The sequence below is a fragment of the Oncorhynchus nerka genome, linkage group LG1 (assembly GCF_034236695.1).
Source record: "Oncorhynchus nerka isolate Pitt River linkage group LG1, Oner_Uvic_2.0, whole genome shotgun sequence".
NCBI lineage: Eukaryota > Metazoa > Chordata > Actinopteri > Salmoniformes > Salmonidae > Oncorhynchus > Oncorhynchus nerka.
The window spans coordinates 11681125-11703073 of NC_088396.1; the positions used below are offsets into that span (position 1 = coordinate 11681125).

The 21949-nt window shown below is 43.4% G+C and overlaps 1 protein-coding gene across 7 annotated transcripts in view; it reads left to right on the top strand.

Moving 5' to 3' along the window:
- The first annotated feature begins 4068 nt into the window (after positions 1-4068).
- Positions 4069-21949, top strand: part of LOC115139874 (formin-like protein 2) — a 119774-nt gene continuing 101893 nt past the window's right edge. For all 7 annotated transcript variants that reach the window (XM_029678202.2, XM_029677844.2, XM_029678112.2 and 4 more), the window contains exon 1: positions 4069-4662. In XM_029678202.2, coding sequence (XP_029534062.1) covers positions 4549-4662 — 114 coding nt within the window. In that variant the 5' untranslated portion in view covers positions 4069-4548. The remainder of the gene's footprint in view (positions 4663-21949) is intronic.

Consider the following 21949-nt stretch of genomic DNA (forward strand, 5'->3'; position numbering starts at 1 on the left):
CTGTTGTGGCTCCACAACAATGTTCTCTTGGTGTCACATCTCCTCCCTCTCATGAGCGTGCACTCTAGAGCAGTGTTTCCCAAACTCGGCTGATTCAAATAATCAAAGCCCCCAATGGTGGAACAAACTCCCTCACGACGCCAGGACAGCGGAGTCAATCACCACCTTCCGGAGACACCTGAAACCCCACCTCTTTAAGGAATACCTAGGATAGGATAAAGTAATCCTTCTCACCCCCCTTAAAAGATTTAGATGCACTATTGTAAAGTGGCTGTTCCACTGGATGTCATAAGGTGAACGCACCAATTTGTAAGTCGCTCTGGATAAGAGCGTCTGCTAAATGACTTAAATGTAAATGTAAATGTGAGTTGGTTATTCGTGTCAGCTGTGTAGTGCTAGGGCAAAAAACAAAATGTGCACCCGGGGGGGGACTGAGTTTGGGAAACCCTGCTCTCGTGTTTGAGAACACAACGTCCTTTGGCTGCGTTGTAGAGAAATATAGCAACAGCTGTGAATTGGTGTCCCTGGGAGATTCCTGACACAGAGATTTGATTGTGCTCTCTTTATTTTTGGCATCTGTTTGGCATTTTACATTTCCGTGTGGTGCGCCTTGGGCTCTCTTAGGAGTGCCTTCAGTGGGGATTTCTGTAGGCCTCTCAGCACTGTGCAGCTGTGCGGTGTCTCCCCCTGAACCACCATATTCCCCCATTCTCTATGTGGAGTAGGCCAAAAAAGCCTGCCCTGGAGGAGTGTATTATGTCATTGTTTGTTGTGATACAAAACATTGACCAAAAAAACGAAGGCATTTACTATAGTATTTGGCCTAGCGGTTGTCATAGTAACACATTTTAGCCTATTTGTCACAAGATAATGCTGGTGCAACGCAATGTGTTGTTTACATGTTAAAGTTCGGGGAATGTATTCCACCTTCGTGCTCAGACACTGATGACGGCATCGTATCTAGTCACGTGCACTGGGTTATATCAACGGGGTAACTTGCCCTTTCATAGTCTTTCTATCAAATACCTGGTGTCAGAGGCCCCCTTCATTCCATCATTGTTTGTGGGGGGCACACGGGCATCTCTCTCTCTCCCTTTTTTGTCTCTCTCTCTCTTTCTCGTTCTCTTTCTCTTTCTCTCTTCTCTCTCTCTCTGTGTGTGTTCCAGTGGACTGACACGATCTCCCTGCCTTTCTCAGCCAGCTGAGGACCTGGCCTGTTTGCAGCTACCACCACCACCCTACACCAGGCAATCAATGTCTCTCATTTCCATCTACACACAAACACACCATCTCCTGTGTCTAGCTCATCAGCTGCATCAGGTCTATCCCACTCACTCCACAGCCTTGGCTACTGTCCACTGCAGACGTCTGGGAGAGACCCTACTATTGTTGGACTGTTAATTGTTTTGTGTGTGTATTTTACAGGCATAGCTCTGCTGAGCACTACTGTTCTGTATGTTCATTACTTCATTTGTGGTGAATAATAGGTCAGTTGTTGAGCTCCTAAACCAATGGGATTACGACTTCTAGGGGAAAAAGAAAGGCCAATTATTATAGCTACTGTATGTGATTCAGGTTGTAATATTATGTTGAAAAGATATATCAATGGAGATGCCACTGACAAGGTCATTTTGATTGTAATTACAGTGTTATGAATATATACCCACCGGTATTAGATGGTATTTGATGTTTTGTTGTGTGTCTGCAAAGGGGAAGAATATCAAAGGGAAAGAATATAATATCTTAACTTTGAGTATTTTATTTTATTTTTTCATTTCCATGTGGAATTCTAAGAAATGATATTGGAATTGAAAATAGAACTCTATTTGTGCTAAACATATATGTAGGCCTACTTTTGTTCCTCACAAACTTGATCATTTCACATCAACTGACTAAAATGACTGGAATGACCGTGATCTATCCAGCATATTTTTATGCTTTGCCCATGACCCCAAATATCACTTTTGTCAACTGACTCAGTGACTGTCAATCAAGCCAGTCAAAATCCTGCTTAATCACGATGCTCGATAATTGATTTACGAGAAACGAGACGGAGGAGGAGAATGTCAGAACATGTACGTCGCCAACAAAAACAATTTGGAGCATTTTGGTGTGCCTCACTCTTCATTATGTCCCTGATGCAATTTGTGTAGCCAGCTAACACAGCTGACCCCCTGATAACGCCCTGTTGACACAGTCTGTGTTGTTCACTAAAACCACTGTGCATCTGGAGAACCTCTCATTTTCATGGAACCTCTCCCCAAACTGATGTCATCCTCTCTCACAAGCAATGGGACTCCACCCTGTTTGGCTATACATTATCTCATATCTTCTGCAAACTAAAAGCTTAATAGATTCTTTGCTCTTTTTTCTCTTTCAAGCCTAGTGAATAGCTGGGTTATTCTATCTACGGTGCCTTCGGAAACAATCTACACACAGCACCCCATAATGACAAATCAAAAACAGATTTTCAGGGTTTTTTGCAAAAACAAATCTGAAAACATCACAAGTATTCAGACTTTACTCAGTACTTTGTTGAAGAATCTTTGGCAGCGGTTACAGCCTCGAGTCTTTTAGGGTATGGCACTACAAGCTTGGCACACCTGTATTTGGGGAGTTTCTCCCATTCTTCTCTGCAGATCCCCTCAAGTTCTATCAGGTTGGATGAGGATCGTCGCTGCTCAGATATTTTCAGGTCTCTCCAGCGATGTTCGATCAGGTTTAAGTCCGGGCTCTGACTGGGCCACTCAAGGACATTCACAGAGACTTGTTCTGAAGCCGCTCCTGTATTGTCTTGGCTGTGTGCTTAAGGTTGTTGTCCTGTTAAGGTGAACTGTCACCCCAGTCTGAGGTCCTGAGAGCTCTGGAGCAGGTTTTCATCAAGGATCTCTCTGTACTTTGCTCCGTTCATCTTTGCCTCGATCCTGACTAATCTCCCAGTCCCTGTCGCTGAAAAATCTTGGTTTCATCAGACCAGAGAATCTTGTTTCTCCTGGTCTGAGAGTCTTTAGGTGCCTTTTGGCTAACTTCAAGCGGGCTGTCATGTGCCTTTTACTGAGGAGTGGCTTCCATCTGGCCACTCTACTATAAAGACTTGATTCGTGGAGTGCTGCAGAAATGGTTGTCCTTCTGGAAGGTTCTCCTATCTCCACAGAGGAACTCTAGAGCTCTGTCAGTGACCATCGGGTTCTTGGTCATCTTCCTGACCAAGGCCCTTCTCCCCCAATGGCTCAGTTTAGCCGGGCGGCCAGCTCTAGGAAGAGTCTTTGTGGTTCCAAACTTCTTCCATTTAAGAATGATGGAGGCCACTGTGTTCTTGATGACCTTCAATGCTGCAGAAATGTTTTGGTACCCTTCCCCAGTTTTGGTACCCTTCCCCAGATCTGTGCCTCGACACAATCCTGTCTCAGAGCTCTACGGACTATTCCTTCGACCTCATGGCTTGGTTTTTGCTCTGACATGCACTGTCAACTGTGGTACTTTCTATAGACAGGTGTGTGCCTTTCCAAATCATGTCCAATCAATTGAATGTACCACAGGTGGACTCCAATCAAGTTGTTGAAACATCTCAAGGATGATCATTGGAAACAGGATGCACCTGAGCTCAATTTCGAGTCTCAAAGCAAAGGGTCTGCGTATTTATGTAAATAAGGTATTTCTGTTTTTTATTTAAATTTGCAAAAAAGTCTAAACCTGTTTTTGCCTTGTCGTTATGGGGTATTGTGTGTAGACTGCTGAGGATTTAAATTTAAATTTGATCCATTTTAGAATAAGGCTGTAATTTAACAAAATGTGGAAAAAGTCAAGGGGTCTGAATACTTTCTGAGTGCACTGTATAATGGTTCTAAAGGAGGACTTCTAATTAGGCCTTTCCTAATTCTTGGGGATATGGGATTTAAATACTGGACTACGATTGTAATAAAGGTTGTGGACTAAGTAAATAAGGTTGTTATGCACATGTTATACACCATGAGTAGACTGCATATACCAGCATGCAATCATACAAAACATTGTGCGGCTTATGGCACGCCCAAGTAGTAGGCTTGTCTGAAAGAGCTCGTACTCCAACGTGTAGAGATGTGATTGTGAATGCGGCGTGTAGAGTCGACAGGACTCTACTGTATTAGTTAGTCATCACTGGGGAGATTTAGCTAGCTACACATACGAGGATTGCTAAACCTGAATCATGCACATCATCATTACATCTAACTGGGAGTGGAGCAGAAATTGTGCAAGATATGGATAGGAGTTATCTTTGGTTCTAGAGATTGCGCGGTTGTTGCTCCGAGTCAAGTTTCCAGCAAGTCCCATATTCCATAATGCTTCACGAGGACTCGACTCATTGGAACCATGTGCACATTTCCTCACGTGTGTTTCATGTTGAAGCGGTGAGGCTGGGATAAAACGGGAAAATTAGCAAACAACAAGCATCGGTGCATATATATATTTTTTTTTTGGTGGGGGGGGGTAGTAGACTTTCTGTGATTTCTGAAGTCGAGGAGGAAGGTGTGGACGGTAGTTGTGATCCAGCTCAAATAAATCAGAAACATGGGGAACGCAGGGAGTATGGACCAACAAACTGATTTCAGGGGACACAACATGCCTTTGAAACTGCCCATGCCGGAGCCAGGTGAATTGGAGGAGAGATTCGCAATCGTTTTGGTATGTTCACTATACTTTCTTATCGAACACTGAGTTTCCCATTCTTTGTCTTGCGCCATGCCTCATTTGCGCTTTGGCACTGCACAACCGCTAACAGTAACTAGCGCAGCATTCTCCCAACTCGAGCTCGTTCATCTTTTGTGTTGATTGAGTTCGACTTCGAGGGGACATTTCACAAACATACAAGTTTGTGTTTTTTTGTTTAGTCTTTTTACGCATGCCATGTTAGGTTAGTGTTAACGCTAGCTGATAAGTATGGCAGTCATTGTTTTGTTTTTCTTTCTTGACACGTTTTTACATGGATCCGACTGCAACAGACAATCACATGTAGTTGTTATGTAGAGAACTACATGGACAACATTCAAAGAGTTTTAACAGTTTAGACATTTCCTTTATTTTAACGGGTGAAGTTATACAGGTAGCCAGTGAAGGCAACTGACCTCGGCAAGTTTGCTCCCTTATACGATCAGCATGTCAATATAACCTCAGACATTTGAGTAGTTAGCTGTTTGCCCCATACATGGACCAAACGGTAGTCTGGCAAATTCGAAAATGCCTTTCTGTGTGTGACATTCGTTGTGTTTAGTCAGAGAGTGTTTGTTCAGCCTGTATACGCCTAGGCTATTTACCTACACAGCATGCTTCTGTAAATGTGATGTGTGGCCAACCTGTGTTTACTCAAAGAACCACCTGCACAGCTGTCAAGACAAAATGAGCAAGTTAGCTACTTTATTGACTTCTGCTCATCTCCATGTTCTGTTTTTTTTAAAGATAAGATACAGCCTACATGACTAATACACCTTCTCAATGTTTCAGTATCCTAAATCATGGCCTTAAATCATCATCCTTTGCATTACATACCATGCACGACAACCTGTTCAGCTATTCTGCGTTCAAATGCGATGACAATTGTGCATTTCTGTGCTATGTGTTGCTGCTTCAGGGGCACTTTACAGTACAGCCCTCCAGTCAAGGCACATGTGGAGGGGGTGGGGGGGGCTCATGACTGTAAGGCCCGGTTTTGTGAGGTTGTGTAAATGTGGGTCAGACGTTATTGTAGTCAGACCTAATACTCCACTCAACTGAGAGTAGGCGGCTCTGTTGTGGGACCTGGGTGCCTGCAACACACTTAGTCTAACACAGACCTACTAAGAAGGCCATGCAGTGCCATGTGACTTCAGCGATCCTGCAACTGTACTTGTCAGAAGGAATGGTTAAAAGAGGAAATAACTGTTACCTGTTTCATTCTGTGTTTCCCCCTTTTCTCTGCCTTGGCGTATAGTCTGTTACTCTGTTTGCTGACTGTGCTGGCTCAAGCCATTTTGCCTGTTATTACCTAATGGAGCAAGTTTTTTTTTTTTCCTGTGGGAGTAACTAATGCGTGTCACAGTGTTCTAGTTGGGGCGTAATTGCTGCGTGTCCTGGCCAGATGAATCCCATTCTGTGTTGGAGAGGGAGGCAGGGAGCAGACTTCTGTCTAGAGATGGGACGCATCCCAAATGGCACAGTATTCGCTTGACCAGAGCCCATAGGTAGTGGACTTTATATGGAAAAGGGTGTCATATGGGACAGAGACAGGGTTGACGTCACACTGCCTAATCCCGTCTGCTTTTAGGATCACCTGGCTGCTTCTCATGATCTGCCTGGCTCGAATACCTACTTTTCAAACTAACAGGCCGAACAAAGTAGGACAGAGGAACGGAATTGAACTGCCTTAAGGCGCTACTCTGAGGATGCCGCATCATTGAGTTCATAGTAACAGTTAATGGTCTGTTAGCTTTTCCCAGCATGCTCATTACCCATATTTATTTTCCCTCCGTAAAGGTGTAGGGCATTGATGGCCTAATGAGTCGTATTGGAAATGGATCCTATTAGTAAATGCTACTAGCTGAATCCATAAGCACTGGCTTAAACAACAGAGTGGGTCTGGTGGCACCAGGAGTAATCAGTGCTGGGACTGACGCTCACTGAAGAGGGATGGATGTGACATTGAGGGAGTTCCAGCTAGAATGTTCTTCAGCATGGTTGGCATGTCAGCAAAACTCCCTCCCTCTGCCAGTAGGATGTCTTTACTCTTGGCAGGAAGCGAACCGTGCGACATTAGGCGAGTTTAGCGTCTTAATCACAGCACGTAGCTATATTTAATGCGATTTAAACCCTGTTGCATGTCAGCCATGCCCGTTGGCTGGTGGCTCCCCCTATGCCTCGGTGAGCGTGTGAATCTGGTAACCTGGTGTGTCACTTTAACCTGCAAGGCTAGTGATTGCAAAGATGTATTGGGCCCCTCTATCATTGATCAATACCACCATACATACACTCACTGGTTGATAAGTATGTGCAGCAGGCTGATGGTATCACGGGTTGGATGTTATGGCTGCTCATTTCTTTCTTTGCCAACTCAAAAAATCATTCCAATCTCCATAGATTGGGCCTATGTAAAACAGCGTATTTCTATGATAAACAGGTAAACAGTATGTAATGAAATTATTTGAGAAAATATCCCTTTCAAACTGCGATGCTATATTGTCCGGGTATATTAGTCCTATATTTAGAGAATTTTAAATAGCTTTTGCCTTAAAAGTTCCTTGTCCAAATGGTTCTTTTTAGCCGTAGAGGTGATTTAATTACAACATGTTTACATAAGAGCTCCCTCTTAGTCTGATCCTTAGGGATCTAGAGCAGTGGTCACCATGGTTGATCTTCAGGGCATTCCTAGTCGATCACCAAACATTTCTGTAGAAAAACCAATGCTATTGGTTAGTGCTCTTTTTTTCTTTCTTTTTTGCGCTGTTGGCGGTAGGTGCACTTGATTCAGAAGCCCAGGTAGGCAAAGTGTTCCCATTTTTAACTATTTAATTTGTTTAAAAGAAAAACTCTGGCTACCTGGCGAACTGGGAGAGCTGTGGCCAAATGAAGTGTGCCTACTGCGCTGTCCAATCAGATAGCTCAAATCACTGTGCCTACAGCTTCCACGACCCTGGCCACAGCAACATTTTATACTAGCCTACTTGACATTTCATAACTTTTAAAACCATGACCAGATAGAGAGACTGTCAAAGAATACAGCAAAGAGATTCTGGTTTTATGAGTGAGTTCATGTTGAAGTTTTTATTCAGCACTGTCAACCCTGTTTTTATTCAACACTTTTACAAAACATAAAATGCACTCACGCTGCAGCTGAAATGAAATGAGTAGCCAAGTGTATTAATAGGACTGCATTTTTATTATTAGCAGCTCGACGTTGTCACGTTCTGACCTTAGTTCTTTTATCATGTCTTTGTTTTAGTATGGTCAGGGCGTGAGTTGGGCGGGTTGTCTATGTTCATTTTTCTATGTTGTGTTTTGCGGTTGGCCTGGTGTGGTTCTCAATCAGAGACGGGTGTCGTTAGTTGTCTCTGATTGAGAATCATACGTAGGTAGCCTTTTTTCACCTGTGTTTCGTGTGTGATTATTTTCTGTTCTGTGTTTTGTATTTCACCGTTCAGGACTGTTTCGTTCTCGTTGTTTTTGTTTTGTGTTCATATAATAAATACAATATGGACACTTACCACGCTGCGCATTGGTTCTCCGATCCTTCTTACTACTCTTCCTCAGAAGAGGACGAGGAGAATCGTTACAGACGTGTCTATTTTAATATTAGTTTAATATTAATAATAGGAAAATGCCACTTTCTCTGGTCAAATCAAATCAACGTTTATTTGTCACATGCATCGAATACAACAGGTGTAGACCTTACAGTGAAATGCTTACTTGCAGGCTCTAACCAACAGTGGAATTTAAAAAAAAGAAGGTATTAGGTGACCAATTGGCAAGTAAAAAAGTCAAAACAACAGTGAAAAGACAGTTAAAAATTAAGGCTATATACAGTAGCGAGGCTATATACAGGCACCAGTTAGTCAGGCTGATTGAGGTAGTATGTACATGTAGATATGGTTAAAATGACTGCATATATGATAAACGGAGAGTAGCAGTAGTGTAAAAAAGGGGTTGGCAGGTGTTGGGTGGCGGGACACTGGTTGGTCGAGCTAATTGAGGTAGTATGTACAAGAATGTATAGTTAAAGTAACTATTCATATATGATAAATAGAGTGTAGCAGAACTGTAAAAGCGGGGTTGGGGGGGGCACACAATGCAAATAGTCCGGGTAGCCATTTGACATGTTCATTCATTACATGTTCAGGATTCTTATGGCGTGGGGTAAAAACTGTTGAGAAGCCTTTTTGTCCTAAACTTGGCACTCCGGTACCGCTTGCCATGCGGTAGTAGATAGAACAGTCTATGACTGGGGTGGCTGGGGTCTTGAACAATTTTTTGGGCCTTGCTCTGACACCGCCTGGTGTAGAGGTCCCAGTTGTCTTGAAAGTACCATGACCATCAGATGCAGGTACGATCAGTTCAGTAAAACAAAAAAGCGAATTATTTCAATTTATGCTCAGCTGTGCCTTGCAAGTGCTACACGAACGGATCTATTTGTCATCAAAGCTCGAGTTTTGAAATATGAGAAGAACAATATTGGCAAGCCACGCATAAAGCCAATATGCTGTGATTATGTATTAGGCCTAGTGCCCAAACCTCATTCCTACAGAACTGTTTTGAATGGGTTAATGTTACATTTTCTAGGTCATGTTGCTTTTTGACTGCAAAAGGTGACCACTGATCTAGAGGGTAGCTGCGAAGGCCCTGCCAGCTCCTACATTAAGAAACCAGGTGGATTTAACAAGGTTGGGAGGGATTTGGCTAAATGAAAGCATTGACTTCTCCACAGACCCTGTAATGTTCAACCCAAAACAACTCTATGTCCATGATCAGCAGACAGCTGTGCTTTTTTTTAGGCTATGTGATGCACCTCATTACAGGTTTATTCTATTTGAGGTCACAATTGACTGTGTAGTAACACTGTAATTACCATAGTAACAACATTGTAACATGTTGTTACCTAGGCTTATAAATAGACTAATTGCTTTGTAATTACATAGTAGGGGAATTTGGTTGTTATTACGCAGGTGGAATAGTGGACTTTATATGTACTTGTACTGTAATCATAAGAATAGACATTGAGAATAGAGTTAGTGTGCTTTCAGGTAGCCTTTGCCTGGAGAAGTCTATGTTTGCTCCAGGCTGATTCTACTAAGCCTAACCGTTTCCCCTTACAAAGCAAATTGGCTTCCATTGATACAGCTGCTGTAGGGGACTCAAATAATCCCTAGAGCTATGGCTGATATTTAAACTAGACATAATTTGAATGTAAGGCCTCTGCCAAGATAAGGCAACGTTTTTCAAATGCGACCTTGACCATGGAGAGAAGATAGTATAATGTGAACTTCCATTTAAGGCTGTTACGATTATGCCATTTTTGGTAACAATGAATTGTCATTGTAAATGGCCCCGTTTTTGTCATAATTGTTATTTTTTTTTGTCATTATTTTTTTGTTGTTGTTGTAGTGCATCATAATGCATCTTTCAATATTAGCTGCAACATACCTAATGAATACAACACAGCTTTACCCCTGTCTAAAAAAAAGTATGGTTTTAACCGCTTATAACTTTTGGAAATGAAGCTTCTCTTTACTGTGCCGTTCTCCTCTTAAATTGACTACTAACATTTCCCACTTCATGTAAAAAAAAAAAAAGAAAAGACAACTTCTATTGTGTAAACTACTCTATATATACAAAGTATGTGGACACCTTCAAATGAGTGGATTCAGCTATTTCAGCCACACCCTTTGCTGACAGGTGTATAAAATCGAGCACACAGCCATGCGATCTCCGTAGACAAACATTGTCAGTAGAATGGCCTTACTGAAGCGCACAGTGACTTTCAACGTGGCACCGTCATAGGATGCCACCTTTCCAACAAGTCAGTTTGTAAAATTTCTGCTCTGCTAGAGCTGCTCCGGTAAACTGTAAGTGCTGTTATTATGAAGTGGAAACGTCTAGGAGCAACAATGGCTCAGCTTCGAAGTGGTAGGCCACACAAGTTCATAGAACGTGACCACCAAGTGCTAAATAGTCTGTCCTCGGTTGCAACACTCACTACCGAGTTCCAAACTGCCTCTAGAAGCAAAAGATAGCACAATAATTGTTCGCGGGAGCTTCATGAAATGGGTTTCCATGGCTGAGCTGCCGTACACAAGCCTAAAATCACCATGCGCAATGCCAAGTGTCGGCTGGAGTGGTGTAAAACTTGCCGCCAATAGACTCTGTAGCAGTGGAAACGCTTTCACTGGAGTGATGAACCACGCGCCATCATCTGGCATTTCAACGGATTAATCTGGGTTTGGCGGATGCCAGGAGAACGCTACCTCCCCGAATGCATAATGCCAACTGTAAAGTTTGGTGGAGGAGGAATAATGATCTGGGGCTGTTTTTCATGGTTTGGGCAAGGCCCCTTAGTTCCAGTGAAGGGAAATCTTAACGGTACAGCATACAATGACTTTCTAGACCATTCTGTGCTTCCAACTTTGTGGCAACAGTTTGGGGAAGGGCCTTTCCTGTTTCTACATGACAATGTCCCCCGTGCACAAAGTGAGGTTAATACAGAAATGGTTTTTTGAGATCAGTGTGGAAGAACTTGACTGGCCTGCACAGAGCCCTAAACTCAACCCCATTGAACACATTTGGGAAGAATTGTAACACCGGCTGTGAGCCAGGCCTAATCGCTCAACATCAGTGCCCAACCTCACCAACCTGCTCTTGTGGCTGAATGGAAGCACGTCCCTGCAGCAATGTTCCAACATATAGTGGAAAGCCTTCCCAGAAGAGCTGAGGCTGTTATTGCAGCAAAGAGGGGACCAACTCCATATTAATGCCCAAGATTATGGAATGAGATGTTTGACAAGCAGGTGTCCACATACCTTTGGTAATGTAGTGTATATGTAATTGAATATAAAGTTGAAATTCCCTTCTTCTTAAAGGAATGTATTAAGACGATTATGAAGCAAAATAACGTTTTCACGGTTATTGTCCATAATTAATGGTTATACAATAAAAATACAATAATTGTGCCAGCCCTACTTCCATTATCTTCTATGTAGATTTGATTAAGTAGCAGGACTGTAATTTCATTTCCATTAACACAGTTTTGCTCGAAGGGCTGTTTTTACCAGGTAGCCTAACTTGTTCTTTGTAGGTAATACTTTGTCGCAGTAAAAACATGTTTATTTTCGTGTGCATAAGGCCTATGACAATCATTTTTTACAAACGCTCAGTTTTAATCATACTCAATGTATTCTAGCTGTCATGCTTATTTTACAATGAAGGGTAGGCCGTCAATAGTAAATAAGAATTTGTTCTTAAACGGACTTGCCTAGTTAAATAAAGGTTAAATAAATACAAAAATAAATGTCAATACAATCAAACTAGCATGGGCAAAGATCACAAGTCAGTCATAATGTAGATAATAATAGGCTAGTGCAGGTGTCAAACACAAGGCCTTTGAACCCAATAGGACAAACCAAGCAAATATGAAAATGAGTCAACAGTTGCGTTAACTACTTCATAAAATTACAGCCCAATGTTCTTGCATGGGTGACTTCAACTTCAATTGCGCTGCTTTCATTTGTTCCTAACTGTAGGCCTCAACACTCTGCTATGTCCCCTTGCTGTAGTTGCTTACATTTCTGTCATTTATTGCGTTGTGTAGTAAACTGTCATACTGAACGTCCCTCCATTGATCACTGTCTAAGCCCCTCTGTTTTTGGTAAGCATGATGAAGACCGCTCATTACGCACTAATGCTCTGTTTTCATCAGAAATGTGGACGTTTCCATTTTTCATCGAACACAGAGGTGGAAAACAGTCGGTCTAAGTGAGTTTGGCATTTAGGCTAGTCGTCTCTTTCGCTCAGGAGCATGTCTGTAAGCTCTCGTGTGGTTTCCATAGCACCCATGACATTAGCGTTGGCTGTTTCAACATGGGAAATAATCAAAGAGATGGGTTGCACTAGACTAGAGGTGTTTTCCTGTTTTTCGAAAGGGCAATTCCACAGTAAAGGACCCCATTTTTCACTTAAAATTCTATTCACTACTTTTAACAATTTACACGGAACATTTTACAAAAACACATTTACTGGAAGAACTGTGCAGATGCAAAGTTTGGTAACATATCACTGTTCACCATGTTAAAGCAGTGATGGATCTTCATTTAGGCTTTGCTGTATACACAGGCTTGTGAGGGAGGCAGAGAAGTTTGAGGCAGTTATTGGGACTTGCTTGAATACCATATGGGGGCTGAGGGTTTAGCTTTTGTCGTAGCTGGAGTTCTCAATAGCCAAGATTACTGTATATATAAACTGCTTTGTTTAAAGGAAGCCAAAGGACCATGAACTTTTCTTGTTATTTTACCCTGAGATACTGTACATTTAAAAAAAATGTTTTGGTAAACGGGCTCGCTCTGGTTAGAGTACATTTGCCATTTTAACGTACCTTTCTCCTTGCCCACTCTATAGGCCTATATCTTTTGAGAAAAGACATGCAAACACTGGTAAAGGATAAATACATTAATAGCCAGCATTCTTTTCATTTTTCATGCTGACTCTTCATTAAAAGAGTCAAATAAATGGCTATTCTCTGTGCCGCAGAGCCTGGCACTAACGCTAGACTGGCAGGCAGCTAGGCTAGTGGCCGTCCCTTCCCCGGGTCCAGAGGCCAGCTCCGTCCCATAGCGCTTAGTCTGGGGATGCTTCTGACCTGGGCTGCTTCTGCTGGGTCGTTCAGGGGATTGATTGAGAGGCAAACAGTCGACGTGGTGTCAGTACTCCAGGATGCTCCCGGACTAATTAGCCGTCGCGCAGAGGAACACAAAACTGTTAATGGAGAGAAGTAGTAGGCTTAGTGATCCAGCTAGCACCACATTGGCAAGTCCAACCCATCACAAGTCTTAGGCTGCTGTGGTGTGCGATGGGCTTTTTAAAGCATACACTGCAGGCAGGCAGGCAGGCAGGCAGGCAGGAGGCAGGCAGGCAGGCAGGCAGGCAGCAGAGCTTGAAGTCTTCGGCCTCGCTCCCTTTGCTGGCATAGAATCGTCTGGTTGTGTGGGAACCAGCCTTTGGCTGTGTGCAAGGAGTGTCAGGTCGAAACCGTTTGGCTTCTCTTGGGTTCTCAGTCTGCACTTTCGGTACAACACCTCACAATAGGGAGTCGCACTCTCGCAAGCTCGACTGAAGAACGTACGATCACGCCTGACAAGGCCAATGAAACTCAAGCCTCGCTGGAAGCCCTGCCTTCCACAGGTGATAACACTGAGGCTCGGATTAATTTCTTATTCTTCAGGTCTTCACATCGAGCTGAGTAGAACGATTAACGCTGCTATCTTGAAACAAACATTGGAAATCGAGACTGTCAAACTTGTGTGCTAGAGTTTGTATTTTGTTTTTGTTGTTTCCCTCCAAACCAATTATACTGAACAAAAATATAAACGCAACTGTTAGTGAGTATTTCTCCTTTGCTGACAGGTGTGGCATATCAAGAAGCTGATTAAACAGCATGATTGTACAGGTGAACCTTGTGCTAGGGGCAATAAAAGGCCACTCTAAAATGTGCAGTTTTGTCACACAACACAATGCCACAGATGTTTTGAGGGAACGTGCAATTGACATGCTGACTTGGAATGCTCACCAGAGCTGTTGCTAGGGAATTGAATGTTAATTTCTCTACTTTAAACCACTTTCAACGTCGTTTTAGAGAATTTGGTAGTACATCCAACTGGCCTCACAACGGTTAACCACGTGTAACCACGCCAGCCCAGGACCTCCACATCTGGCTTCTTCACCTGCGGGGTCGTCTGAGACCAGCCACCTGGACAGCTGATGGAACTGAGGATTTCTGTCTGTAATAAAGCCCTTTTGTGGGGAAAACTAATTTTGATTGGCTGGGCCTGGCTCCCCAGTGCGCCCCTGCTCAATCATGTGACATCCTTAGATTAGGACATAATGAATTTATTTCCATTGACTGATTTCCTTATATGACCTGTAACTCAGTAAAATCATTGAAATGGTTGCATATTGCGTTTATATTTTTGTTCAGTATAGTATTCTTCGAGTTGCTTAGCCTGGCTATAGAAATGAGTTAGATGGCCAAAAATGACTGACACGACGAAGACTGACATCCAGGCATGGGTTTGCGACCATGCCCCCAGCTATTCTACAGCACTAAAAGATACGATTGTTGTGTTGTTTGTCTCGGCTTGGCGCACGATCAGGCTGCCCTCACTCGAACCAGTCTGGGTGCGCATTGCCACTGACCTCGTGCAAAGTCTCTGGATAAATGTGTAGCCTTCTTGAGGAAGCTTTGAGTTTCTGGTAGTGACTTTCCTCTCCCGGATGTCTGTACCTCGGCTGATGCTGAGTTGCGGGAGGCGGGGATGGGAGCTGGGGCTTTGGTCAAATCAGATGTCTTGTTTTTGCCTCAGCTTGATGCATGCGGATGCTGCCCTTGCTCAACCTGGTCTTGTGTGTATTGTCACCGGTTGCAGGAGACTACTCTCACCGCTTGCATCCCTTTTCAGTATTGGTTGACTAAGGGTTCAGTCTTACGAGACTTTTGAGACTAGGCTATAGCGAAATGTTGAAAAACGTGCTACTAGCTATTCTATTCCTGCCTTCCCAACGGGGGAATTGCTGGTGTAGTTCTCTTCTTTAGTGTGCGTAGCGTTCAGTTGCTTGGTTATTCTAAACTGACAGGTCCCACCTCACAGTGCTACGGTCAGAGATTTTCAATATCGGAGGAAGGCTCCACAAGCTCAGGCTTGGCTACTAATCCACTGGGCGAACGCCAGCTATCTGGCTACTAGCTTAGCTTTGACTAAATCCTCATGGCTAATGTCGGCTAGTATACATAACTAACAGAAAATGAAACTACTAGCTTTTTCCCGGTGTTATGGCAACCCCACCCCTATGTCCAATTTTTGGAGGTGTAGGGAGTGGAGGAAGCGGGGCATGTGTGCGCACCTCTGGTGAGGATGCAGCCCCCGGGCATCTACTGTATCTTGGGTAACCCCCAGAGCGAGGGGCTTGTGGGACAGGTCTGAGTCACTAGTGTTCCCCACCATTTAAAACAACAGCGGCCCCATTTGGTTATGGTTAAACTAGATTGCCGTTGCAGGAGCCCCAGGCACCCAGAAAGGTTCCCAGGTTCCATGCAGGCTATACAGTCTCACGTGAGCACAATGTATGCTGGAAGCTAGCCTCTGCCAGGTCCCCAAAAACGGATGTTCCGGTTTTCAGGGTAAATGGAAAGAGCCTTACGATTTTGGATGTTGAACAGAGATCTCTATATAATGACGAGATGCTCATGTCTCTGCCCTAACGATGGGAGTTGTTGTCCCAAAGCTGGAAATAAGCCCATGAGTGAAACCTCTCGCTTCGCCTCTTCCTCTCTGTCTTAACAAGGCGACACTCCATCTTAGCTCCTCCTCCACATTTACTGGATGTGGGATTTCTACTCTCTATATCCAGACATTTTGTCACCTTGAGTATGTAGGAGGAATAACTCGCTTTCTGCCCATAAGGGGTCACCCTTCCCAAATATATATATTTTTTACTGGGTTTTCATCCGGGATTTCATCGCCAAGCCAGGCATGTGCGTGCTAGTCCCTATGGGGTCTGGTGATGCAGGTTAGGGACTTTATAGGCGATCTAATGGCGATTGTGGAGTTGTGGACGGAACAAGGAATGCTGAGTTCAACCTTGCTGTTTCTCACACACAGTCTGAGGTATGACCTCACGATGCTCGGTCTTCCTCAGTCTCACCACATTTAGTTCTGGTTTTCCCCGGGGTTTATTTCTAGTACGTGCGTTCCAGCGCTGGGTGTTAGCCAGTCCAGGTGAAAACTATGATCCCTTATTGATGTCACCTGTTAAATCAGTGTAGTTGAAGGGGAGGGGATGTTTAAGAAGGGTTATTTAGCCTTGAGACAATTGAGACATGGATTGTGTATGTGTGCCATTCAGAGGGTGAATGGGACAGGTAAAACATTTAAGTGCCTTTGAACGGGGTATGGAAGTAGGTGCCAGGTGCACTGGTTTGCGTCAAGAACTGCAACGCTGCTGGGTTTTTCATGCTTAATAGTCCTCTATCCATTGCTTTTAGAATTTTAAATGCTCTCTGACTGTCTAGCTTTCATTTCGATGACTGCTAGCAAGCTGGACAGAGTGAAGAGACTATAAATATAGGCTCGTTATCATTTCTACACAGTTTTGATTTAGTTTGTCAGTCCAATGTCGATTAAGATATTTTTTTCCCCTGAGGAAAAACAAATCAAAAATGAATATATTTATTCCTTATGTTTGAAACCTCTGGTTTAAAGGGTTGACTGTAGGGGATATTTGTGCGAAGGCGACTTGGGCATCGCCATACACTTTGTGAGGTTTTATCACTTGATGTCACTGCTCTCGGTGTGGCCCACAGTGCGCTTACAGTTGGGACAGGAGAGGGTCATTAGGCAGTGGGCAGTTTGCGCAAAACCAAGACTTCCGCATCTTGCGGGTTGGTGGTCTGCCATGGGCCATTTAATTTGGTATCCGTTGGTGTCGGCTTTGGGCTGGATTGTAGTTCCCCTTAATGGAGTGTTCTACTGAGAGTACCTGCTGAAAGGGAACGTAACGTTATGACTATAACTACTGTTCCCTGGAGGAAGGAATCGCGGTACAACACCTGCTTGGCCTAGCTCTGCCCGGTTCTGGGCTCGGTGAAGTGCAGTACCGAATTGAAGGAATGAATCCGACCCTCAGTGTTATCACCTGTGAAAAGCAGGTCTTCCAGCGAGACACTGTTTTTAATGGCCTTGTCAGGCATGATTGTATGTTCTTCAGTCGTGCTCGCGAGAGCAAATTTTCCACAAAGCAGTCGTGTGGGTTGATAGGGATGTTCGAGGGTTACTGTGTAACTAGGCATGAGTGACATGGGCCAAGTTAGAAAACATGTAGCCTAGGCCTATTGAAAGGAGTTGAAATGGATGTCAATTCAATCAGTTATACCTTCTTCTAATCACTCATACAACTTCTAGGCCTAACCAGTACTGCCAAGTCATTTTTTGACATGAGGTCTGTACTGAACAGAAGGCTAGGCTATGCGCTAGTATGATTACAGAGCTATTTTAACAGGATTCAGGCTTGGCATCCTTCAGTCGGTAGTACACAAGTTTAAGTGCATATATATAGCCTCATCTAACCCTGTTAAAAATGGAACAGATCTGCACAATGCCAGGATGTCATTGAACATTCATCATGACACAAACATGGCTTACAACTTTCACTACACATTCACTTTTTCCACATTTTATGTTACAGCCTTATTCTGAAATTGATTGTTTTTCCTCATCAATCTACAGACAATACCCCATCATGACGAAGAGAAACAGTTTTTTTTTTTAAATGTTTGCAAAAAGCTCCAGAGTTCCTTTGTGGATATGGGAGAACCTCTGCAGCACTCCACCATTTAGGCCTTTATGGTAGAGTGGCCAGACAGAAGCCACTCCTCAGTAAAAGTCACAGGCTGCTTGGAGTTTGCCAAAAGGCACCTAATACCCTGACTACATCGCTCCCGTTGAAAAATACATGTAGAAATCTGTTATTCAATTATTGCTTGCGCGCGTCAACGAGTGTCTGCGTTGCCAAGGGCTAAAATAGAACTCCTTTCTATTTCTGACGCAGATCGCGCTGCAAGTCCTGCCTCTCTCCCACCTCCTCATTGGTTATACCCACGTGGGTGATGGAAAGACGAACTGTGTTTCCGGTTGTCATGGTAATACTATGAAAGTTTAGATGCCAATCACCATATAAGAGAGATGACTAGAAAGGCTAGATGACTAGAAAGGATTCTGTTGACCGTTTTATGTGTGGATTAATTGTCGAAGTAGAGGACCTTGTGCAGTTCAGGTAAAATAACAACTCAATGTTTATATCCCAGGACAAATTAGCTAGCAACAGCAAGCTAGCTAAATAGGACAAATTAGCTAGCAAGTGCAAGCTAACTAGCTAAATTGCCATAAATGTTTAATGCTTTTTGACCTGTCCCCAAATTAATGTAATTGGTTCAGAGTTTGTTTTGATATTTTAACCTGTGTGTCGTGATTGCGTTTGGTGTAGGGAGACAAAATAGATGTATGCATGATAGAGCACACGCACAGCCGGTTTGGGTTCCGTGTAAAGGACTCTGACGATGAGAAATAAGATTATTTAGTCTGATGAAACCAAGATTGAACTCTTTGGCCTGAATGTTAAGCATCACGTCTGGAGGAAACCTGGCACCATCCCTAGGGTGAAGCATGGTGGTGGTAGCATCTAGCTGTAGGGATGTTTTTCAGGGACAAGGAGACTAGTCAGTATCGAGGGATAGATGAACGGCGCAAAGTACAGAGAGATCCTTGATGAAAACCTGCTCCAGAGCACTCAGGACCTCAGACTGGGGCGAAGGTTCACCTTCCAACAGGACAACGATCCTAAGCACACAGCCAAAACAACGCTGGAGTGGCTTCGGGACAAGTCTATGAATGTCCTTGAGTGGCCCAGCCAGAGCCCGGACTTGAACTCGATCAAACATCTCTGGAGAGACCTGAAATAGCTGTGAAGCGACGCTCTCCATCCAACCTGACAGAACTTGAGAGGATCTGCAGAGAGGAATGGGAGAAACTCCCCAAATACAGGTGTGCCAAGCTTGTAGCGTCATACCCAAGAAGACTCAAGGCTGTAATTGCTACCAAAGGTGCTTCAACAAAGTACTGAGTAAAGGGTCTGAATACTTATGTAAATGTGACATTTCAGTTTCATTTTTAAACAACTGTTTTTGCTTTGTCATTATGGGTTATTGTGTGTAGATTGTTAAGGAAAATAAACAATTTAAAACATTTTAGAATAAGGCTGTAAGGTAACAAAATGTGGAAACCGATAGTGGTCTGAATACTTTCCGAATGCGCAGTATGTTGCTTCACTACCATCCATGCAGTTTTTTGTATTGGTAATTTCTTAGCTGTTGTTCTACCCTACCGTAATGAGCAGGTGTAAGGTGAGGCAAGTTAGACATGGTCCAGCTTGGCTCCTTTATGTTGAGCACAACCAGTTACAGCCAGTCCTCAGTATGGCCCAACGCAGCAGCCCTACAACAGTCACACAACAATAGGAGAGAAGAGTCACTGTTGGCACTCAGCCTCTGGAGTGAACTGCCTTGCGAAGTGGTTCTTTGCACAGCCCAAGGTGACAGCTGTTTGAAACAGCACAAAATTAGACACTGTTTAGACTATCTTAAGTCTGGGTGTTTTTCTGTTTTTGTCATTTTGAATTGTTTTATGTTCGAGCTGTTTTATTTGAAGTTCAACTTTATGATTAAAGCAAACCATGCTTCATGTTCCTTCAAAACAGGAGAGAATGTTTTACACTGAGGTCAGTCATGAATTAGAATCTGTGTCCCGGGCACCAGAGGCATTGTTATCTTGTGTTGCCCCTTTAGATTTCAAGGACTTATGCGCTATCAAAGGTGTTTACGTCTGACAGCACAGAGAACGGTGACTGGCTCCTTCAAATAGTCTCAGACCATTTAAACAAATATTTCCTTCATTTTCTATACCGCTTCTTTGAGTGAAAGTCAGTTAAGAGTTAAAAAATAAATAAATCAGGTTACAGTAAATGAAGTCCATGGCCTTTTTACCCTACAGCCAGACTGTATCTAGCCTACTCCTTTCCTAATGCAAGCCTACTCCATTGTGAGTGCAAGGCCATTGTGTCTATCATAGTTATTAGATCTCGGATCTACTGAAGCTGAAATATTAAGGCTTTTGCAGAAAGCTCTGCAGAAGTACCCCCCCCAGTACTGACTGATGCGCAACAATCAGCCGGAGTTCTCTTGAGACATGTGTTGCCTTTTGAAGATGTCTGAGTAAAAGGAGGGTTTTGTAGGGTAAGCTCTTGCCAGAAGCAACATCTGCAGTGAAAATGTGAGGTCCTGCCTTGTGCATTTGAATGTACTCTCATGTCATGGTTTGATATAGGCCTCAGAGACAGCTCCTTAGGCTCAAAACAATACAGCAATCTGCTGTTACAGGTTTTTTGGGCTGAAAACCAGCCTCTCCCCCTGGACCTCGCACATCATACACACACATTGGGCAAAGACCTGACGTCAACATCCTGTCAACATCACATTTTAGTTGGCTGAGTGTACAAAACATAAACTCTTTATTGCTCTTTCCATGACAAAGACTGACCAGGTGAAAGCTATGATCCCTTATTAATATCACTTGTTAAATCCCCTTCAATCAGTGTAGATGGGGGGGGGAGACAGTTTAAAGAAGGATTTTCAAGCCTTGAGAAAATTGAGACATGGATTGTGTACAGTGGCTTGCGAAAGTATTCACCCCCCTTGGCATTTTACTTATTTTGTTGCATTACAACCTGGAATTCAAATGGATTTTGGGGGGATTGGTATCATTTGAAGATGTGAAATATTTTTTATTGTGACACAAACAAGAAATTAGACAAAAAAAACAGAACATTTGCATAACTATTCACCCCCCCCAAAGTCAATACTTTGTAGAGCCACCTTTTGCAGCAATTACAGCTGCAAGTCTCTTGGGGTGTGTCTATAAGCTTGGCACATCTAGCCACTGGGATTTTTGCAAAACTGCTCGAGCTCCTTCAAGTAGGATGGGTTTCCTGGTGTACAGCAGTCTTTAAGTCATACCACAGATTCTCAATTGGATTGACTTTGTATAGGCCATTCCAAGACATTTAAATGTTTCCCCTTAAACCACTCAAGTGTTGCTTTAGCAGTATGCTTAGGGTCATTGTCCTGCTGGAAGGTGAACCTCCATCCCAGTCTCAAATCTTTGGAAAACTGTAACAAGAATTTACCTGTATTTAGCGCCATCCATCACTCCTTCAAATTCAATTTCAGTTTCCCAATCGCTGATGAAAAACATCCCCACAGCATGAGGCTGCCACTACCATGCTTCACTATGGGGATGGTGTTCTCAGGGTGATGAGAGGTGTTGAGTTTGCGTCAGACATAGGGTTTCCTTGATGTCCCTGATTTTTTTTTACACCTTTATTTAATGTTTATTTAACTAGGCAAGTCAGTTAAGAACGCATTCTTATTTTCAATGACGGCCTAGGAATGGTGGGTTAACTGCCTCGTTCAGGGGCAGAAAGACAGATTTTCACCTTGTCAGCTCGGGGGATCCAATCTTGCAACCTACAGTTAACTAGTCCAACGCTATAACCACCTGCCTCTCGTTGCACTCCGCGAGGAGACTGCCTGTTACGCGAATGCAGTAAGCCAAGGTAAGTTGCTAGCTAGCATTAC